General features: G+C 41.0%; 1 protein-coding gene across 2 annotated transcripts in view; it reads left to right on the forward strand.

Moving 5' to 3' along the window:
• Positions 1-20577, forward strand: part of HIP1R (huntingtin interacting protein 1 related) — a 2955354-nt gene that overhangs the window by 2363531 nt on the left and 571246 nt on the right. For both annotated transcript variants that reach the window (XM_044068914.1, XM_044068915.1), the window contains exon 24: positions 14326-14384. In XM_044068914.1, the coding sequence (XP_043924849.1) occupies positions 14326-14384 (59 nt within the window). The remainder of the gene's footprint in view (positions 1-14325; positions 14385-20577) is intronic.

Here is a 20577-nt window from a genome sequence, read left to right on the forward strand (position 1 = left end):
GTGGACCTCAAATTCTTGTCTTACAAGACAGCCTTTTGGTAGCCATTACATCAGCCAAGAGAGTTTCTGAACTTCAAGCTTTATCAGCTAAACCTCCTTACTTGGTTTTTATCGGACCGTGTCTCCCTCAGGACCAACCCGTCCTTCCTTCCTAAAATCGCTTCTGAAGCAAACATCAATCAATCCATTAACCTCCCTGTTTTCTTCCCTAAGTATGAAAACAAAGGTGAATATAGGCTACACTCACTAGATGTTCACAGGCAACTAAGATTTTATCTCAACAGGACAGCTGGTCATAGGCAATCCGACCAGCTGTTTATTTCCTTTGCAAAATTCAATTTGGGCAAGCCAATTTCCAAAGTTTCTCTGTCCCGCTGGATTTCACAGTGCATTTTATTGGCTTATCAAGCGTCAGGAAGGCCGCACGGAGGGTGTTCATGCCCATTCAACCCGGTCAGTATCTACCTCAGCAGCCTTCAAGGCTAGGATTCCTCTGGATGATATTTGTGCAGCAGCTACATGGGCTTCATCTCATACATTTATTTCTCACTATAAGTTGGATCTTGCATCCAGGGTAGAGCATCCTTTGGCTCCGGGTGCTCCGGAATATCCTTCCATGATGGCGCCCAAGATTCAGGTAGCTGGGGACTCTGTCCCACAGGTTGCAGACAAATGAATATCCTACTTCAGATTTAGAAGTTATGTACTCACCATAACGTTCCATCTGAGTAGGTGTATTCATTTGTCTGCAACCATCCCGCCCTCCTATCCCCCTGGCCTTTCAGTTTCCTGCATATTACTTGTTACCCTTTTGAGGGTATTGTTGCTTTGGCAAACTCGATCTGAGGTCATGAGGGTAGAGCAGGGCATTATGGGTGAGGGGAGGAGCTGAGAGCTTGGATCCATAGCTGGAAACTATGCCGGTTCGGATCCGATATCGGATCCATAACCCACAGGTTGCAGACAAATGAATACACCTACTCAGATGGAACGTTATGGTGAGTACATAACTTCTAATTCATTTGGTCTCATAAGGGATAGTTAGACTGGGGATAGTCTATATATAAAGTAAAAATAGAAATTTAACCATGTATTTGTATGTTTAGGGAAAATATCTAGTTACACATATGCTAAGAAAAGGGAGAAGATGCAAGAAAGTCTGGTTATACTACATTCATTTCTTATTTAAAGGTTAGCTTTCCATGACAATTTGTAGGCCAATTTTATTTGTCAAGAATTATATCTAGCAAGTAACCCCAATATTTTTGATAATAGCGTTTGTTTTTAAATAAAATAATTTGTGAGATGAGATATATTTGATAGCAAGATTGCTAAAATTTTCCCATGTAATTGGTGACATGACATTCCAATTCTTTGTAATAAAGAATTTAATAAGGGCACACATCGTAATAAAAACATGTTTTAATATTTTTGGAAGTTGATTGATATCAATATACAATGTACAATATAGCTGTCTCCTAGGTAAGGGTTGATTTTTCATATCCCATCTTCTCTAATCTTACTCTCAAGGAAACACCATAAGTTGTGTATCTTAGTACAGTTCCACATGACGTGTAAAATATCAGCTGTTTGATCCGGACAATGGGGACATATGGGCGAAAAGTTAGGACTGAATTTATTTAATTTAGATAAGGTATAATATAGATTATTTACCATAATGTGTGTATATAACAGCTTCTTGAAAGGAATAAATTTGATTGTATTTTCAATATCTAGTTTCTTATTTTCTTCAGTCAGTGATTGATTTTTCGTTTGCCAATAATTTGAAAATAATAAAGAATTATGATGTTTTGCACTCATTACAATTTTATAAGTCCTAGAAATTGTTCTCCCTTTAATCGCAAGATTTTCAAGTATTAATTTAACTAAATCTATGTTCTCTGTAAGTCGGTGTGTATTTGTGAGAATTTAACATTTATAAGATCATGCTGCACAAACTTGATGTTCACAGACAGCTCAGATTTTATTTGGATAGAACAAAAGATTTCAGGAAATCAGACCAGCTTTTTGTTTCATTTTCGGACTCCAGGAAGGGTAGACCAGTGGCTAAAACAACTTTTTCTAAATGGTTATCTGATTGTATCACCTTTGCTTATTCAGCTGCTAACATACCTTTACAGCATAAAATTAAGGCTCACCAACCAGAGTTGTTTCTACATCCTCTGCCTTTTCTGCCAGGCTTCCTATTGATAACATTTGCGCAGCAGCCACTTGGTCAAAACCTCATACCTTTATCACTCATTGCAAAGTTGACAGGGCCTCCTTTGGATCCATGGTCCTGAGAAACATACTATCGTGAGACACCCGAGGTTGATGGTGCTTAGGACGCTACCCGTCAGTAAAGAATGAACAGTGAGAGAGAACAACTTCACGTAAAGAAGTTATGTACTTACCATAACGTTCCATGTGAGTTGTTCATCTCGCCTACTTTCTTATGTCCCTCCCTTCTACCCCCTCCTGGGCTGTTAGATTTCCGAGATGCTGGATCCATCCTGGTTGCTTGATCCTTCTATACCTTCTGTTGGGAGTGAAAGAATGACATATGGTATTATTATACGCAGCAAGCAAGATCGGAGGTAACTCTAGGTGCATCATGGGATAGGGACTTGGCCTCGAGCTGTTTGAAGACATCGAGGTTTGCAATTGGCCTACTCGGAGCCGAGGGAATGGCTCCAAACCCTTCAGTAAAGAATGAAGGTGAGATGAACAACTCACATGGAACGTTATGGTAAGCACATAACTTCTTTTTTGTTCATGGTTTATTGTTGATCCTTCATCGATTACTAAGTATTTATACACTCCTCCTTGCTCAAGTTCTTTTATATTACATTCTTGTCCCAAACTGATGTTTTCCTGGCATTGCAGTTTTCCTGCTGTAAAGGTCGCTTTTGCACATTTATCAAGACCAAGTAACATTCTTATGGGGTACAGGATGTTTAGACCCCCGACGATTCGCCCCCAACCAGTTTGACCCCGGATGGTTGGACCCGAATAAAAAAAATAACGTAAGTGAAGCCGAAGCACATCAAAGCATAAATATAAATGAAAGACTGTTTAAACATTCTTAAAATTGATTTAGACTGTCTTTTTCTTTTCTATTAATGTGCTTTGACTACACTTTACAAAAAATGCAATTAGTTATTTGAATTAATTTGCAGTTTATTTCAATGTGCAGCATTATTATCTCTACCACAGTGCAAGTGTCTTAGCTTTGTAGGTACAGGTTCAGTTATTATTTATTGTAGCCAGTTCTTTTACATCATATCCTTTGCATCATCAGGTGTTTGGTCTGCATTTAGATAATTTTTACTTGTGCACGATATCCATTGTGCCACAGATAATATATAGACACGATAAGGATGCACATGTTTATAATTTGCCAGTTCAAATGTTCGGTCCTGTCATTAGAAAGTAGTGTTTGAGTGAGCTTACATGTTTTAAAGGTTTTTATTAAATTATATTTTGACATTAGATATGTTTGTTTTTGGTGATGCACTCAGGCATATGCTTGAGTGCTGCATCTGATCGCTTATGTGGTATTTTTTGGTGAGACATTAATATCTGCTTGGGTTGCTATGACAGCCTGACACACTATGTTTTATGTACACGTACAGGAGGTTAGTTTATGAAGCAGCAGTCATTAGGAATACGTCATTAAATGTGGGATCCTTTTAAGGTTTTTTTTAGTAAGTAGTAATTACTATGTGAATTAGTTTTCAGTCATTCATGTATATATATTCGTTATATTTTTCAATATGTTTTATGAGATGTGCACATTCAGCAGTGTTTTGTTAGTTAATTAGTTAGTGGTTATATGATTTAGGCTTGACCAATGTGGGATAAAACATAACACTAGTTATTATATGTTAAAAGTTTGTGTTATATTTATACTAACCAATGTGATAAATAAATTAAATAAAAATATTTAAGTAAATATATATATATATATATTTACAATGAAAAATTAACAGTGTTATTATTGAATAATTGATTAAATAACATAATGATAAAGTACTTACTAGAATATATTTGGGGTCAAACAGTTTAGGATCAAATAGTCCGGGGTTGAACCGTCCACTAAAAAATCACATATACAATACATATAAATTTATACATGAAATAGTATAGAAATGCATTGGGGTTGAACTGTCCGGTGTCGAATAGTCCTGCTTCCTTCTTATATCATCTGTAAAAGTTTTGACAACTTCCAGTTGTGCTTTCAGATGTTCTTCGTGTTTCACTGTTGCAGTTATCACATTTGCGTTATCTGCTTGCAGTAGCCCTCAGTTGGCCTGCTTAACAAAGTCTTGGGTCCTGCGTCGGTTGCTGTCTCTTCTTCTGTGACGTCAGGTCGTCAGGGGTATAAAACATGCAGCCGACGCCATTACATCAGTCTTTCATGCCATGCGGTGCCCGAAGCAGTTCGCAAGTGCCGGTCGGCAGACTCCTGAAATTTTCGTTTTCGAGTTTCAGAACCAAAGTCTTCAATTAAAAGCTAAGTACCCTGTTGGGGAAACTATTACTTGCTCTAAACCGATGTCAGTAAAAGTAAATAATTGCTTTTCTTGTGGAAAGCAAATACCTCAAAGATTTTCATTCGTACTGTATTCCTTGCCTAGGCCTTGACCACGACGTACCTCACTGTCAGTTTTGTGCCTTATTTAAACCACGAACTATCCATCGTCTGTATATTTTCGCTTCTAAATATTTTGATGCTCGGTTCAATTAACCTGATATGTCTTCAATAAGCCTTCTGACTACCGATATTCCGAAAAAACGCAAAGATAAAGACAGAGACAAGGCCGCCTAGGTCCAAAGCTGCCTACGACGCTTCTCCTAAGCCATTCACCAGTTCACCGGTACTCAGTGAGGTGCTTTCGCAGCCCCTGATACCCGCTACTTCAGATTTGCAGGCCTCTGCTGAGACCCATTCGGAGTCCAGTATGCCACGCGAGATGCTTCAGCTGTGGAACCTGCGGATGTCTCTACCTTGGATGGGTCCAGAGCCGCTGTGTAGGCACCGGCTTCTGAGGGTGTATTCAGACCTACTGACTTGCATATTAAACCAACACCATCTTCTTCTTCAAGGCCTAAAACTCAAACCATGCCTAGAAATCTGATGCCTAGACCGCATGGTCAGGCCTCTATGCCTAAAAAACAAATGATAAGAATGTCTGAAGACCTTATTACTTTAATCAGGGGAAGCCAACCTTTCCCCCTCTAAGAGACCTGGGACTGAGTTTGCTTATGATACTTCTGACCAGGATTCTGAATTTTCTGTATCCTCTGATGACCAGGATTTACCCTTGTGTACCTATGAGGATTCTGATGCTGAGGACTCTATTCCCTCTGCTTCCCCCCCAGAGGATTTCTCTTTTGGTGAGACCTTGCACACTCTCAGGGATCATTTTCGTTTGGAAAGTCAGGATTTCTCTGATTCTAAAAAGAGGCTTAAGGATTTTTTACTCCTGCCCCAGCACAGGCCTTTAGCCGTACCTCCTGTACTAGACATTGTTGATGATGCCTTTTCGGAATCTAGCTTATCCCCTGACTCTCTACCTCCTGCTCCCAGAAAACCTGATAGATATTACAGTGTTCCTGATGCTCACAAGTTCCTTTTCAAAAATCCTACTGCGGGTTCTGAGACCATTTCACAGGGACCCAAGGGCATTAAAGCTACTACTGCCAAAAATCCTACCCCCTCTGATAGAGATTCCAGGGCGCTGGAAAGATGGGGTAAGAAGGTATACACTTCTGCAACTTTGGCCATTTGGGCCTTAAACTGCCAATTTCATATGTTAAAGTATCAGCAGCATATTATTGGACTGCTTAAACAGAAAATGATGTTGATTCCTGATTGTGCTGAAAATAAGGATTTACAGGATTTAATGCATTCTGCTGAACAAGTTGGAAAACATACTTTGCAATGTGGTTTAGATTCACTAGAGACATCTTGCAGGGCTGCTGTCACTGGGTCTGTACTTAGAAGGCATGCTTGGCTTAAGGAGCAATCCTTGCCAGATCATGTTAAAGCTAAATTACTGGATGCTCCTTTAAATCAGGACTGCCTGTTTGGCAACAAGGCAGAAGAAGTTCTTAAAAAGTTGGAGGATAAAGCTAAATCTATGCAAACTGTTAAAGATTTTTTTACAAGTACAACCTCCAAGATTTAGTAGGCATTGGCCTTCTAAGACTTGGTCCTTTCCTGCCTCTTCCAGACCTTCTCAGTCCAAACCCAGATCCAGCAAGAGCGCATCCAGCCTTCAGTCCCAGGGTACGCACAGGACTAAGAAGTGGGTGGCCTCCACTTCCAAATCTGGGAGTAATAAAACTCCCCCCTATGGTAAACTGTCTCAATGACTTATTTTTAAAGTTTCCAAGCACTTCTGAACTGACTGCCCCTTTGGGGGGAAAGATTGCTCTTCATGCAAAGAACTGGGATGTCATTACCCAGGACAAATGAGTTTTAAATATAGTGTCCCAAGGATACAGATTTCACTTCCACACATTACCAACACCAAGCGGTTGGCCAGATCTACCTCCAAATCAGTGGGCAGAGGCCCAAAAGCAAGTACTCTCTCTTAAGCATAGGGGCTATCCACTTGGTACCAGAAGAGGAAAAGGGACAAGGTTTCTACTCAAGACTTTTCCTGGTACCCAGCAAAGATAATTCATGGCATCCTATCCTGGACCTGTCTACTCTAAACACCTTTTTGGTGATTCCAAAATTCAAGATGCTGACTCTTCACCAGTTACTTCCTATGCTAGGCAAAGGTGCCTGGTTGGCAACACTAGATTTAAAGGAAGCATACCTGCACATCCCAATCAGGGAATCGTGCAGAAGATACCTTCGCTTCAATGCAGGCTATGGCTTATCTACTGTGCCCAGGGTATTCACAAAGTGCCTAGCTCCAGTCATTGCATTTTGCAGGCAAAGAAACATTCAAATATACCCATACCTGGACGATTCTCTAATTCAAACAGAAAGCCAGGACACACTTTTGAATCATCTGGCCTTTGTACAAAGGGTGCTAACTTGTCTGGGGTACACCATAAACAAAAAGAAATCACACCTGGTACCTTGTCAACAAATTATATTCCTGGGAGTAAGCTTGAATACAACTTCCCAGATGGCTTTCCTCACGCCAGAGAAACAAATTCATTTGGCAACCTACCTCAAACAAGTGGCCACAAAAACTCTGCTATCTGCAAGACAAATACTGCAAGCCTTAGGGTTCATGGCCTCCTGCATTCTTCTAATTCCATATGCAAGATTGCATATGAGGAAACTGCAATGGTATCTAAAAAGCCTATGGTGTCAACATTCTCAGGATCTAAAAGCAATGATTCCTATCATACCTTGCCTACGCCTAGAGATTCTTTGGTGGTCAGAGGCCTACCACCAAAACAAGGGACTACCATTCACACTACTAACTGCTGCCCAAACCCTAACAGATGCATCAGACTATGTATGGGGGGCGCACCTGGCAGGGAACTGCATTCAGGGCAAATGGAACCCAAGTCAAATGCACCTGCATATCAATCAAAAAGAAATGTTAGCTGTACAGAATGCTCTGACCGCCTTCATGGGCCACATTCTTCCAGGACAATTAATGGTAAAGACAGACAACACCACTGTTATGTGGTACATAAACAAGCAGGGGGGGATACCCATTCTTACCCCCTCTGCAGACTAGCCATGGTATTGTGGAACACAGCCTTGAGCTACCAAGTGCATCTACAAGCTCAATTCCTGCCAGGAAAACTAAATACACTGGCAGAATGAGTAAGCAGAAACCTCATGGAGCCACGTGAGTGGAAACTGGAACCAAGGATTTTCAACATGTTGACAAGCAAATGTGGGGGATCCCAGATACAGACCTGTTTGCCTCCCCCAAGAACTATCAATTGGACAAATTTTGCACAAGGACTCCCCATAAACAAGCTTGGAAAGTGGATGCTCTGTCCTTCAGCTGGAAAAACCTATCAGTTTATGCCTTTCCTCCTCTGCCTCTGCTCTCCAAAGTACTACTAAAGATCAAACGGGACGAGCCAAGGACGATTTTGATTGCACCAGACTGGCCACGCCAACACTGGTTCCCCCTCTTGCGCAGTGTGTCACTGCTGGCCCATGGCACCTGCCTCAGGCTCCTACCCTGTTGTCTCAGCAGGAGAACCAGATTCGGCACCCTCAGCTTCAAACATTGAACCTAGCCGCCTGGCTAATTACCTAATCTCTCCTTTACCATCCCTCAGTAAACCAGTGATATCATTTTAGAGGCAAGGAGGCCTAGTAGAAGAAAATCTTATGCTGAAAAATGGAAAAGATTCTGTGCCTGGAACCAATCTCAAGGGCTGAGTACAGCAGCACCCAATTTACCTCAGATTTTACAATACTTAACTGAGATGCTTCACAAGGGCCTGTCTTTTTCCTCCATCAAAATTCATGCCTCAGCCATTTCAGCTCATTGTAACACAGAACCTCCCCTCTTCTCTCATCCACTGCTGAAGCAGTTTCTCAGAGGGGCCAAAAATTTAAGACCCCCCCACGAGAGCTCCAACTCCAGCCTGGGACCTTAACTTTGTATTGGAGAAACTCACTCTTCCTCCTCTCGAGCCAGCTGGTACTGCAGACTTAAAATTCCTTTCCTGGAAAACAGCTTTCCTTTTAGCAATCACTTCAGCAAGAAGGGTATCTGAATTACAGGCCCTTATGGCAGTGGAGCCTTTCATCATCTTTCATGCGGACAGGGTGTCCCTCAGAACCAACCCCTCTTTCATGCCCAAGGTGGTATCCAGTGTGGCACTTAATCAGCCCTTTCATTTGCCATCCTTCTTTCCTAATCCACAGAACAAAGAGGAACAGATACTGCACTCCTTGGATGTGCACAGACAACTTCGATTCTACTTGGACAGGACTAAACCTCAATGGAAGTTTGAACAACTGCTGGTGGCATTTGCTGCAGGGACAGAGGGGAAGGCTATTTCAAAGCAAACCATTTCTAAATGGATAGGCCATTGCATTAATTTCTGCTATAAGCATCATGGAAAACCTATCCCACAGGGGATCAGACCCCACTCAACCAGGGCTGCATCTACCTCTACAGCCTTTCTCAGAGGCATCCCTACCAGGGACATCCTAGAAGCTGCTACCTGGAGTTCTGTACATATTTTCACCAAGCATTACCATTTGCCAATTTTCTCTAAATCCAGAGCTGGCTTTGCCACTGCAGTCTTGCAGGGCCTTATAGCTGGTTCTAATGCTATCTAAATTCCTCCTCCCATCCTTAGGTTTGGGAATTTACCCAACTGTGATAACTGCAACAGTGAAACACGAAGAACATAGTAGAGTTGTGTACACTTACTATAAATGTAGATGTTTGAGTGTATTCACTGTTGCAGTCCTAGTTACCCTCCCTCCAGCCCCCTGACTTCTTTTGGCTATACCTCTACTCTCCTTTACAATGCTTAAAAGCTTTTTGGTGTATTTACTTTTTTGTTGGACGTATATCCTTGTATATTTATAGATTTAATTGCTTCCCATTAGGGGGGCACCTGACATCTGGGGCAAGAAAACCTGATGTAATGGTGTCGGTTGCATGTTTTATACCCCTGACGACCTGACGTCACGGAAGAAGAGACAGCAGCTGACACAGGACCCAAGACTTTCTTAATCAGGCTGACTGAGGGCTACTGCAAGCAGATAACCCAAATGTGATGACTGCAACAGTGAATACACTCGAGCATCTACATTTATGGTAAGTGTACACAACTGTACTTTCCTCATCTGATGGAGATGTACAGTTTTAAATCATCGACAAAGAAAAGATGGGAAGTCTTTACATTTTGTTGTTTTCTAGGAGCCAGATTGTAGCCATGGCCTAAGCTGCTGAGTAAACAGCTTAATGGATTAAGGGCAAGGCAGAATAGTAACGGTGACAAAGTGTCACCCTGAAATATCCCCCTTTGAATTTTTATCCCTGGGGTGACAATTTGCCCTTTATCATGGCTTAATTGCAAAGTGGTCTGCCTCATGGTCACTGTAATGTAGTCGATCAGTGTAGGGTGTAGCTTATACATTTTTAAGCACTCTTTTTATCCATGAATGAGGGATACTATCAGTTGCTTTTTTGTAGTCAATCCATGCCATACTTAGATTCTTCCCCTTTTTACAGTTCTCCACTATGACTTTATTTAACAACAAATGATCCTTTGCTCCATATAACTTTCTTTTATTGCCCTTTTATTTTACTACTATAATTGAGTTTTCTTCTAAATGACTGTAAACTCTGTCAGCATCATTTCCCATGTATAGTTTATATATCGTCTGAAGGCAAATTCTTAGTCTATAATTTTTATGGTAACTTGCAGGTTCAGTCTTAAGTAGGAGCATTGTTTTGCCTGTTGTTAGCCAGGTTGGTGTCTTTTCTGGGTGCGCATATAAATAGTTCTTACTCCTGGCTAAATCTTTGTGCAAACATGTTAATACTTTTAACCAGAAGTTAGGTACTGCATCTGGGCCTGGGGTTTTCCAATCAGAGGTTTTTCTTAACTTTGTTTCAATCTATCTCTCTGGCTGTTACTTCATCCCATTTCATATCCTGCACCTTTAAACTTCTTATTCTTTCTTTTACTACTTCTATCCATTTAGCATCGTTGTTATTTTCCAAAGGATCTTCATAGATACTTCTCCAAAATGTATCTATTTCTTCTTTTTTTTTTTGGCGGTCTTTCAGTTCCTTTTACCTTATTTCCCACTTCTCTATAAAACCTTTTTGGGTCATCAATAAATTGCTTATTTTACACCTTTACTTTATATTTATCTTCGTATCGTCTAAGTTTCTCTGCCTGTGCTGAAACTTTTAGTTTGTTATTTGCGATAGTGCATGATAGATCCTGGTCTGTTTTAATATGGCGCATTGCTTTTATCACATCTATCTATCTTAGTATTTTTGTTCATGTGTTCCCTCTTCTATAGTCTTGTAATAGTGACACTTCTTGTCTTAAATGCTTTATAATTTTCTCTATTTGATATTTCCTTGATGGTATTCAATTTCTCCCCTTCCGTTCCCTCACTACCCTGTGTTCTTGTGGTCGAACTTTATCAGTTATTAATTTAGCTGCACAGTAATGTTTCCTGTTTACTTCTGTTATATCGCATGGATCTCTATGAACAGTCCTAATTACTGTGTTCATTTGTTTTATCAGACTTCTGACTTTTGGGGTTTTATTAACCTTCTGCAGTATATTCCTTTCATTGATCTTGATACATCTGTCCATGTCTATTAATCGAGCAGTTCTTCTCTTAGCTCATTTTCTTCCAAACTGAGGGCACATCCCTTGTTTTCCAATTCCTGCGGGCATTCTATAGAAGATTCTATAGCATCTTCCTGTGACAGTCTCCTCAATTTCATCCAGTGTCATCTGTTGCTCTATCATATGGGAACTCACTGGCCTATCACTCCTCAACATTGACTGCATCAGAGTTTCCTGTTCCTTCCCTTGCTGTCCAGCTTCAAGTGAACGTTTATACTGGTTTTCTGTGGAAGGCTTCAAATTATCTTCATATGGCACCTGACCAGTTAATTCCTGTTCCACTGGTTTCCCCTTAATTTGGTTAGCCATTACTCTATCCTGTTGTGTTGCTTTCTGAATTAGATTTTCTACTCTAAATCCTTCACTTTGCAGGTACTCCATAACATCAGTTTTTATTTCTTTAACTTCTACATTACTAATCTCATTTTTCTACTTTCCCTTTTGTCTTCTTATTTTTTTGTATTGTAAAGTTTTCCATGTCTGGATTCCTTTTTTTGTATTTCTCTTCAATATCCTTGGTGCTGCCTTCTTTACAATGATTAATTTGACTTTTTCCTTTGCATAAAGGGAGGGTGGCGTAATGGTCAAGGTATTTGCCTTACAAACACAAGGTGCAGGGTTTGAGTTTCACAAGGGATACATTGGTTAGGCTCAAAATGGCTCGCAAGGGCAATTAGCCTAGCACTAATCTATAAACCTATATCAAATCTCTTTTTCTTTCCCATGTCCATATTTCTTTTTTGTACTTTTCAAACATCTCTTAGTTTTGTTGTTTATATTTCCCACTTCCTCAGATGCTTCTTTTTCCAAACAGCTCAAGGTTTCTTGATCTAGACACTGTTTTTCACAAATCTGTTGTATTAATGAACACAAGTTTTCATTTGAGACTTCTGACAGTTTTTCTTGCGGAAGTATTTTTCTTTCCCCTAATTCCTCTCTTAATCGTTTTGTATATCTTGTGTCTGAAAATTTTGGGCTTTTTGCATAATAGTCACAGTACATCATTTCTTTCTTATCCTCAGTAATCCACTTTATCGTCTTTATTGCTCTTCTTTGGCCTGTCAGTTTTTGTGATTTTTGTGGACTGCCACTGCCTTCTACAACAGGGGGGCCATCCTCCCCCTGAGCCTGGCCTGGCCTCATTGTAGGAATGTTTCTGTATTTTGAGGATTCTACACTGTCATCTTTTCCAGTCCTGGCACCAGTGCACCTGCCAGGATTGGGGACTTTTTTTATCCGGGGTCTTGTGCACCCAGCTATCTTATTTTTAGTTTTTGACCTACTTCTGTCCAAGATGTATGTTATATAAATACAGTCTATATATCAGTTTCCCCTTTTCCATTTCTTATTTGCATTATATTTAGAACCATTTGCAAAGAATTTACGAGATTCAGAAATGCAAGGATAATTGGTATGGTAATCAAGAAAAGCTGGCTTTATTTGCAGATGATATTATTTTGTACCAGATGAATCTAGTGACAGGTAAAGAAATGAGGACATAAGAGCAGAAGCCAAAGTAGCTCCAATTGCAGTAACTATCCAGGGGAACAGATTACGGTGGTTTGGATACACTTGCAGAAAAGCAGAAGACAATCTGGTGAGGATGATTTGGGACAAACAGGAAGAAGGTAAGAGGAAGCAAGGATGTCTGCAAAGAGGTGGATGGATGGTGTGAAAGAAGATTTGCACCTGTCTGGCCACGTACATTGTTAATGAGCCTCAGGACTCGTCTCCCATGCATAGAAAAAGTGTTGGCATGATCATAATTGTGGACACATTTCTGAATCTCTGGGCATGTTTTACGGTAGTAAATGAAGCATTCTTTAAAAGTGTAAAAGATTATCTTATTGGTATAGTACCAGTCATACAATGTCTCTTTTTCTTTTTTTTTTTTTTTTTTTATATACAACATATGGTTTTCTAAATATATCATATTATGACAAATTGTAACATTTCTGCTAAACAGTATGTCTTGAGCCCTCGTGTTCTGGATAGTGTCTTGCTCTATAAGTGAAAGAAATACAATGGAAATGTCTAGTTTCTACTTTTTGTTTAAATAGCAATTATCTTGATGCTGTTTCACGTTTAATGTAGTAACGGTACTTAAAATGAAAGGTCTGTTTTTTGCCAACATAACGTTTAGTTCTGGATATTCAGACCCATTTTCAAAGCAGTGTTTTTGTCGGTGGTTGCAGCTGAATACATAAAGTCGACTATTGAAACCTTGATTATGGACTAACTGTTCATTTATTCTTGTGCTGATATGTCAGCTGCGTTCTGCACCAACCCCTGATTACTGTCTGCTTCTGTTCCCTCTTCATTTTTAAAACAGTCTTCATATTGACTGAGTCATAGTTTTGGAAACAGTAATTTCTCTGATATGAAAAATACTGACTACCAGCTACACGTATGTGTCATGCTTATTTATTTCCCCAGTATACATGTATTTTGGTATTGTGTGTTGATACAGGATCGTAGATAAGTTGCAGATGTCTTTTTATACAACAAATGTGAAATGTTTGCTTTAAGACAACTTCCTGGGGTTGGCAGTACAAGTCTGGCCTAACCAAAAGTAGTGTATTTGCTACAGCAGCCATGGTCTTCTTTCAGAATATAACGTCTTTCAGCATGTAATTTCCAAACTCATTGTCTGCTGCACTGCTCTTTGTGTCTGGGTAGCACACAGTGCCAGCTGCGATGAGGTGACGGGAATGTTATCTTCTATATTTTGAGTAACTCGGTGCCTTAATTTTACCCATGTGTTAGCTTCATTGCTACTATCACACAGCTCTTCTGTACCACACACCATGTGTAAACTCATGCCCGATGCACTGCCCCAAATGGTACATTATAATTCCACCTCTGTTGATTTAAATGCAGTAAGCAGCGATGTTCTGCTTATATATGTAAAAAGGGGTTTTGCATTCAGTAATTACATAAATGTAAAACAGTTTTTGTATTTCTGATTTTTCTTTCTTTTTTTAACAGGACATGATGAAACAAACAAGAAAGGAAAGTTCTGGAATGAAACTTGAAGTAAATGAACGGTAAAAAGAATTGTGTAATTTGTCTAATCTCTAGGCTGCTTGAAGGTTGATTGCATCTAGAAAAAAAAACTTAACTTAAAATTCTGCAGTTATTTAGATGTAGGACACTTACAGTAAAACCTGATATCCGAGCAAATGATGTTCTTTTTTTTCTTTTTTGGTAACAGTTGTGTCAGTCAGTTTTCTGTGATATATTAGTCTGCATTTGCAAAGGCAGAGTGTCCTAATAAGCTATCTGAATCTTGTAGCCTGTGTTTTATATGTTTGAGAGTTGACAGGGAGGGGCAGCACTTTTGCCTCCTCTCCTCCCTTGGTGAAATAGATGGGAGAGTCTCTATGGCACTTTCTGTAAATAAAATCTCTGCAGGAAACCAGGATCCTAACAAAGAAATTAGGCTTGCATGCAGTAGGGCTCATATGGGTATCATTTCTTGCAAAAGTAAGTGATGTCCGCACACAAACAGCATTGCAAGTCCAACTCTAGGACTAGTGCTGTGAACAGCTAAAGAGGCAGATGCACAACAGAGAAGCTTCAGTGCTATCATCACTTTGAGCCAGTGTCTCTCATTAGGGAAAGTGACTGGATAACAGGCAAGTACAAAATATATTAAAAGGAAAACTTCCTTAGATTTGTAATGAAGAGGGGTGTACCAGCATTCAGTGGGTCAGGCTACATCATTCTTTGACCCTTCCATGTAGGTCTGCTACTGCAGGCTGCTTGTGTTGCCTCTTATTTTATGTTGACTTTTGTCTTATGTTTGGATTTGTGAGGTTTTGCACAAAATGCCTTGACAAAAACTATGTTTGGGACTTAAGTGCTGCACAAAAAGTCACCGAGAGTATATCAGGTCAGCAAGAATACAACCCAAGATGGTCAAGCTGACTTGATTGAGATAGACATTTACAAAAGTTGATTCTTTTCATACATTTCTTTTGGACACAGTGCAGTGCAGTAAGGTCGTATGTACTGTATGCACAGAATATCATCATCATCTTTCGGCTCTTCCTGTTAGGGGTCGCCACAGTGGATCATCTGTTTCCATTTCTTCCTGTCCTCTGCATCTTGCTCTGTCACACCAACCACCTGCATGTCCTCTCTCACCACATCCATAAACCTTATCTTAGGCCTTCCTCTTTTCCTGTTACCTGGTAGCTTCATCCTTAACATCTTTGTCCCAATGTACTCAGCATCTCTCCTCAGCACATGTCCAAACCAACGTAATCTTGCCTCTCTGGCTTTGTCTCCAAACCTTCCAACCTGGGCTGACCCTCTAATATACTTATTCCTAATCCTGTCCACCCTCGTCACACTCAGTGCAAATCTTAACATCTTTAACTCTGCCACATCCAGCTCTAACTCCTGCCTTTTTGTCAATGCCACTGTCTCCAACCCATATAACATAGCTGGTCTCACTACCCTGTTGTAGACCTTCTCTTTCACTTTTACTCGTTTGTCACACATGACTCCTGACACTCTTCTCCACCCACTCCATCCTGCCTGTACTCTCGTCTGCACCTCTCTTCCACACTCCCCATTACTCTGAACTATTGATCCTAAGTATTTAAACTCATCCACCTATGCCACCTCTACTCCTTGCATCCTCACCATTCCTCTAGCCTCTCTCTCATTCACACACACATACATATTCTGTCTTAGCCCTGCTGACCTTCATTCCTCTTCTCTCTAGAGCATATCTCCATCTCCTCCACCTGTTCCCTGTTCTTACTACAGATCGCAGATATACCCCAGGGATTACCTCAGTGTCACTGCTCAACAGAGGCACAGCAAAATAATGGGTATAGTTCCCCATACTAAAGGGGTGGCGTAAGCCACAAAACTATGGGCTAGGCTTGTAAATGCCCTCGGGCAGATAGCCTAGTATGAACCTATGAACCTATGAACCTATCAGAATTTCATCTGCAAACATCATAGTCCACGGGGACTCCTGCCTGATCTCGTCTGTCAACCTGTCCATCACCATTGCAAATAAGAAAGGGCTCAGAGATGATTCTTGATGTAATCCCACCTCCACCTTAAATGCATCTGTCACTCCCACCGCAGACCTCATCGCTGTCACACTACCCTCGTACATATCCTGTACCACTCTTACATACTTCTCTGACACTCCTGACTTCCTCATACAGTACCACAACTCCTCTCTAGGCACCCTGTCATATGCTTTCTCTAAGTCGACAAAAACACAATGCAACTCCTTCTGACCTTCTCTGTACTTCTCCATCAACACTCTCGGAGCAAACATCGCATCTGTAGTGCTCTTTCCTGGCATGAAACCATACTGCTGATCACTAATCATCACGTCCCTTCTTAACCTAGCTTCCACTACTCTTTCCCATAACTTCATGCTGTGACTGATTAATTTAATCTCTCTGTAGTTACTACAGCTCTGCACACTGTATGCACAGAATAAGGAATTTATAATCCAGGACTGGCCTAACATAAGATGTAAGAGGTGTAGTAACTACAGAGGGATTAAATTGATTAGTCACACCATGAAGATATGGGAAAGAGTAGTGGCAGCTAGGTTAAGAAGGGACGTGATGATTAGTGATCATCAGTATGGTTTCATGCCGGGAAAGAGCACTACAGATGCAATGTTTGCTCTAAGAGTGTTGATGGAGAAGTACAGAGAAGGTCATAAGGAGTTGCATTGTGTTTTTGCAGACTTAGAGAAAGCATATGACAGGGTGCCTAGAGAAGAGTTGTGGTGTTGTATGAGGAGTCGGGAGTGTCAGAGAAGTATGTAAGAGTGGTACAGGATATGTACGAGGGTAGCGTGACAGCGGTGAGGTCTGCGGTGGGAGCGACAGATGCTTTTAAGGTGGAGGTGGGATTACATCAAGGATCATCTCTGAGCCCTTTCTTATTTGCAATGGTGATGGACAGGTTGACAGACGAGATCAGACAAGAGTCCCCGTGGACTACGATGTTTGCAGATGACATTGTGATCTGCAGTGAGAGTAGGGAACAGGTGGAGGAGACCCTGGAGAGATGGAGATATGCTCTAGAGAGAAGATGAATGAAGGACAGCAGGACTAAGACAGAATATGTGTGTGTGAATGAGAGGGAGGATAGAGGAATGGTGAGGATGCAAGGAGTAGAGGTGGTGAAGGTGGATGAGTTTAAATACTTGGGATCAATAGTGCAGAGTAATGGTGAGTGTGGAAGAGAGGTGAAGAAGAGAGTACAGGCAGGATGGAGAGATTTGTGACAGACTAGTGCCAGTAAGAGTGAAAGGGAAGGTCTACAAGAGGGTAGTGAGACCAGCTATGTTATATGGGTTGGAGATTGTGACATTGATAAAAAGGCAGGAGTTAGAGCTGGATGTGGTAGAGTTAAAGATGTTAAGATTTGCACTTGGTCTGACGAGGGTGGACAGGATTAGGAATAAGTATATTAGAGGGTCAGCCCAGGTTGGAAGGTTTGGAGACAAAGACAGAGAGGCAAGATTACGTTGGTTTGGACGTGCTGAGGAGGGATGCTGAGTATATTGGGAAAAAGATGCTAAGGTTGACGCTACCAGGTAACAGGAAAAGAGGAAGGCCTAAGATAAGGTTTATGGATGTGGTGAGAGAGGACATGCAGGTGGTTGGTGTGACAGAGCAAGATGCAGAGGACAGGAAGAAATGAAAACAGATGATCCGCTGTGGCGACCCCTAACGGGAACAGCCGAAAGAAGGTGTGTGTGTGACTTTTACAAGAAAGACATGTGAATATGTAGTGATGCTTGTTTTTATAACAAGCTATACAATATGAACTGCTTTGTTTGTAACTCTTTGAGCATTTGCCATGAACTAGAAGTTACTAGTAATCTTTATTCCAAGATCTTTAGGTTGGAGTTGCTCATGCAAATAATAAACTCCGGTTTATATTGACCAAAAAGCATTACACCACTTTTGCCATGGTTTATTTTTAACCTCGGCACCTAGGCCTTTTTAAACAAGTTAGATAAATAATTAGAGAATGCTGTTATTTGTGCTGGACAAGAATGCTTCAATCTTTGTCATCATTGTATTTTGTCATCTAGTACGTTTTAGACAATGGTCGCTGTGGACACAGTATTAAATGAAGTGGATGTGTCTTTTTGTATATCAGCTGACCAGTGACAAGTTTTTTAAGACATTTTTTAATATTTCCAGTTCTATGCATTGACTTTATGTTGGGCTAATATCTGATGTTTTTGTGTCTTACATTAATAAGTCTTGACTTCTTTTTATGTACTTAATCTTACTGCAATTACATTTGTTCTACAGACCCTCTCTGATTGGTGGTCATTTTTGTTAGCGTGTAGCTGTCAGAATTAATAGAACTGGAGCTTTCTGATGGTCTTCAGTTGAATGAGATCAGATTGAACTGCAGATAAGCTCAGGTACTCCTTTTTAGCTCTCAGCCCAAAGCTCTTTATTTAGGCAATATAAGTGTAGAAACATAACTCTGATGTCCAAACTACTTGGACTTATTCAACTTTCCGTGTTTTTGCCATCTGTCATGGATTTTATTTCCATTACTGGGTTTTAAAACCACTTGTCTGTCTTCTTTCTAACAGCTGATACAGCAAAGGGCAGTCGTGGGAACAGTACTACTGATACAGCATAGGTGCGATCAAAGGAACAGTAGTACTGACACAGCATAGGGGCGATCATGGGAACAGTAGTACTGACACAGCATAGGGGCGATCATGGGAACAGTAGTACTAATACAGCATAGGGGCAATCATGGGAACAGTAGTACTGACACAGCATAGGGGCGATCATGGGAACTGTACCACTGATACAGCATAGGGGCTATCATGGGAACTGTACCACTGATACAGCATAGGGGCTATCATGGGAACTGTACCACTGATACAGCATAGGGGCTATCATGGGAACTGTACCACTGATACAGCATAGGGGCTATCATGGGAACTGTACCACTGATACAGCATAGGGGCGATGATAGGAACAGTACTACTAATACACAGCATAGGGGCGATGATAGGAACAGTACTACTGATAAAGCATAGGGGCGATGATCGGAACAGTACTACTGATACAGCATAGGGGCGATGATCGGAACAGTACTACTGTTACAGCATAGGGGCGATCATAGGAACAGTAGTATTGATACAGCTTAGGGGCAATCCTGGGAACTGTACTACTGCTACAGCATAGGCGCGATCAAAGGAACAGTAGTACTGATACAGCATAGGGGCGATGATAGCAGTACTACTGATACAGCATAGGGGCAATGATAGGAATAGTACTACTGATACAGCATAGGGGAGGTCATAGGAACAGTACTACTGTACAGCATAAGGGCGATCATAGGAACAGTACTACTGATACAGCATAGGGGCGATGATAGCAGTACTACTGATACAGCATAGGGGTGATCATAGGAGCAGTACTACTGATACAGCATAGGGGCAATGATAGGAATAGTACTACTGATACAGCATAGGGGCGATGATAGGAACAGTACTACTGATGCAGCATAGGGGTGGTCATAGGAACAGTACTACTGATACAGCATAGGGGCGGTCATAGGAGCAGTACTACTGATACAGCATAGGGGCGGTCATAGGAACAGTACTACTGATACAGCATAGGGGCGATCATAGGAACAGTACTACTGATACAGCATAGGGGCGATCATAGGAACTGTACTACTGATACAGCATAGGGGCGATCATAGGAACAGTACTACTGATACAGCATAGGGGTGATCATAGGAACAGTACTACTGATGCAGCATAGGGGCGATCATAGGAACAGTACTACTGATGCAGCATAGGGGCGGTCATAGGAACAGTACTACTGATACAGCATAGGGGTGATCATAGGAACAGTACTACTGATACAGCATAGGGGCGATCATAGGAACAGTACTACTGATACAGCATAGGGGTGATCATATGAACAGTACTACTGAGTTGGATGGGAAACTGGAAATTCATCTCTGGTTTGGCACCTATGTCTCTAATGGGCGCAGGTAACCTGTGAATGGTTCATCTCGCAGGCCCATGCTTACACTTATCAAGGGTATCAGAACTTGTCAGAGATTTGGGATGCACGGCTAAGCTTAAAAAGGCCCTTGTGGTCATTGACCTAGTAAATACGAATAAACCTATGCTACAGCATAGGGGAGATCATAGGAATAGTACTACTGATGCATCATAGAGTGATCAGAGGA

This window comes from Protopterus annectens, chromosome 4.part0 (assembly GCF_019279795.1).
Source record: "Protopterus annectens isolate FY-2018-M chromosome 4.part0, PAN1.0, whole genome shotgun sequence".
In the NCBI taxonomy this organism is placed as follows: domain Eukaryota; kingdom Metazoa; phylum Chordata; order Ceratodontiformes; family Protopteridae; genus Protopterus; species Protopterus annectens.